The 2619-nt window shown below is 54.0% G+C and overlaps 1 protein-coding gene across 1 annotated transcript; it reads left to right on the top strand.

Moving 5' to 3' along the window:
• Positions 1-2044, top strand: LOC115310266. Its single transcript, XM_042293748.1, has 2 exons — positions 1-5; positions 1246-2044. Exons 1-2 carry the CDS (start codon positions 1-3, stop codon positions 2042-2044), a joined length of 804 nt encoding a protein of 267 aa, XP_042149682.1.
• The last annotated feature ends 575 nt before the right edge of the window (positions 2045-2619 follow it).

Genomic DNA, 2619 nt, shown 5'->3' with positions numbered 1-2619 from the left:
ATGTGGTAAGGGTTACACGACTTCCGCCATTTTTTTCTTCATTGTTATACGCTTACTTAAAGAACCTCTGACAAACCCCCCCCCCCCCCCCCCAAAAAAAAAAAAAGTTTTTTTTTTCATGCTGGGCGCTAAAATGGTGTATCAGGATATCACCCAAAAAATTGTTTCACTTTAGAGTTGCGTAGATTTTTAAAAAAAATAGAAATACGAAGTCAATTCAAAGTTCCCGCCAGTGAACTGTGACGTAACAGTGTACCGCAAGAGGTCGAGGCGGTCAGAAGGGAGGCATCGCCGGAAGTCATGTGAGTTGTATCACTCCCAAGCTTACCGCGACCGCGCGTAATATCGTTTTTTTATTTTAGATGCGGAGCATCTCTTGCTCGGGTCTATACTCTGTTTCATACTTAGCGTGCAACGCTGTCAAAGCTACTGGCGCGAGCATGGGGCTTGATCTCGTTGATCATTCGCACGCGGGTTTGCGCAAACAGTACCATAGATGAAGGTGCACGCGCTCGCGCCAGTAGCTTTGACAGCGTTGCACGCTAAGTATGAAACAGAGTATATGTCCCGCGGCGTCGTAGTCCGCACTCACACTACGCATGCGCAACTCTCCTCCTCCCCTCTCTCCAGCAGCTGCGCGTTACTCTCTCCGCTCTCTCTCTCTACCAGCTGCGTGCACTTCGCGTGCGTTCGCTTCGACTCACACCGCGCGCGCATCTCTCCTCCTCTAGTCTCCTCTCCTTCAAGTGTGAATATAAGCAGCGGTAGCGCGCTGCGCGCGTTCAGGGGAGGAAGTGGCCGAGTCATTCAGCGCCCGGCAGTCGAAGAGTGCGGACGCGCGATGGCTCGCTCTGATAGCGAGGTGATAACGGCCGACGCCGGCCGCGGTGACAGGCATTTTTGCATCCCTGCTGACTACCGGATCGTGCTGCCGACGTTGCCGGTTGGAGACAAAGGAAAAAATCAAGTCTACCTTCACTGCGATGTGAACGCCAGGCCTATAAGGATCGTCGACTTCAAGGAGCCCTTGGAAAAAGCGGACCTTCAAAAGGATGTAGCAGGGCTAGGTGTGTGCCAAATGGGACACGTGTGGCTCTGTAGCCTAAAAAGTGCGGCAGCGAAAGAACGACTGCTACAGCTTGGCCGGCTCACGGTGAAGGGAAAGCTGTGCGTCCCCGTAGACCCCAACCGACAGGAAGTTCGGGCCAAGTTACATTGGTTCCCGTTCGACGTATCCAACGACACTCTCCGGAAGGCACTGGAAGAGTACGGCACAGTTCACGAGGTGACCAAAGAGAAGTGGCGAGTGGAAGGCTTTGAAGACATCGAGTCGACCACCAGGATCGCTAAACTGATACTCAAGGAAGGCAAAACGCCGGAGAACCTACCTCATCAGCTAAGGCTTCAGGGGGGCACGATCCTCGTTGTCGTACCCGGGCGGGCGCCGTTATGCCTGCGGTGCCGAAGGCAAGGACATATACGACGCGATTGCCGTGTACCTCGGTGCGGGCATTGCCGTGGCTTCGGACATGTGGCCCAAGACTGTGCACGCACGTACGCGAGTGCTGTAGTCAGCCGAGCTAGCGACGAGGGATGCGACCTCATCATGGATGAAGCGGAAGCAGAGGAGGCCGCAACATCGTCGACGCCATTTGAAAGGGCACAGCAAGACAAGGCGACAGTCGAAGGTCAAGACAACAAGAGAGCGGAGGCGACAGTCCGAGACGAAAAGCGCACGGTGTCGGCTCCTGAAGCCAACGAAAACGAGGGGCAGGCGACAACGCCTGGAAAACCTTCACCGGATGAGGTGGCGGTGACGGCGATGGGGAGCACCGGCACCGAGTCGGCAGCCATCGAGTGTGAGCCAGCCATGGAACTGGATCCCTCAAAGGTGAAACGGCGACTGGCCGACGAGTCTCCGAAAAACGGCGCACCGGTACAGCAGTGGTCTGAGGGGGAGTTTCAGCTGATAGGTAAACAAGGTCGCTACGTCAGCAAACTACGGTCCTCGTCGCTGACCCGCGACGGGGGTCTGTCGCAGTGAGTAGTGACCCTGGTATAATATGACGCAAAGGGTAACCGCCGGAAGCTGGGTCTGACACAATAAAAAACGGCACAACTAGCGTCTGGTCTGCGCATAGGGACCCTTAACGTTAGGGGACTTGCGGCACGCCGCCGACAGTGCCAGCTGAGTCGCCTTCTCTTAGAGAAGGACCTAGACGTTTTGGCGGTCCAGGAGACGAAGGTTAAAAGTGAGAGTCAGACCGAGTTCCTGGTAAAATCGTTTACGTCGAGGTATAATGTCTGCGTCAGCCACGCTGTAGGTAGATCTGGAGGATGTTGTCTGTTCTTGAGGAGAGCTGCTGGGCTCATCGAAGAGAACGTTGTATCGTGTGAATCGGGAAGGCTTGTTCTCTGCGATTTTGTTTTCCAAAATCAAAAGTGGAGGGTTATGTGCATTTATGCGCCAAACGTGGAGAGTGAGCGACGCGCCTTTTTTGAATCTATCGACAGATTTGTAATTAGTGACCGATTTACGATACTGCTGGGAGACTTTAAATGTGTTTGTATGCCAGAAGACCGGACAAGTCAGACGAAATAGTGATAGGTCTAGCGAAG

Source organism: Ixodes scapularis, unplaced genomic scaffold (genome assembly GCF_016920785.2).
Source record: "Ixodes scapularis isolate PalLabHiFi unplaced genomic scaffold, ASM1692078v2 PGA_scaffold4__175_contigs__length_147842914, whole genome shotgun sequence".
NCBI lineage: Eukaryota > Metazoa > Arthropoda > Arachnida > Ixodida > Ixodidae > Ixodes > Ixodes scapularis.
This window is presented reverse-complemented; position numbering and strand designations above follow the sequence as displayed.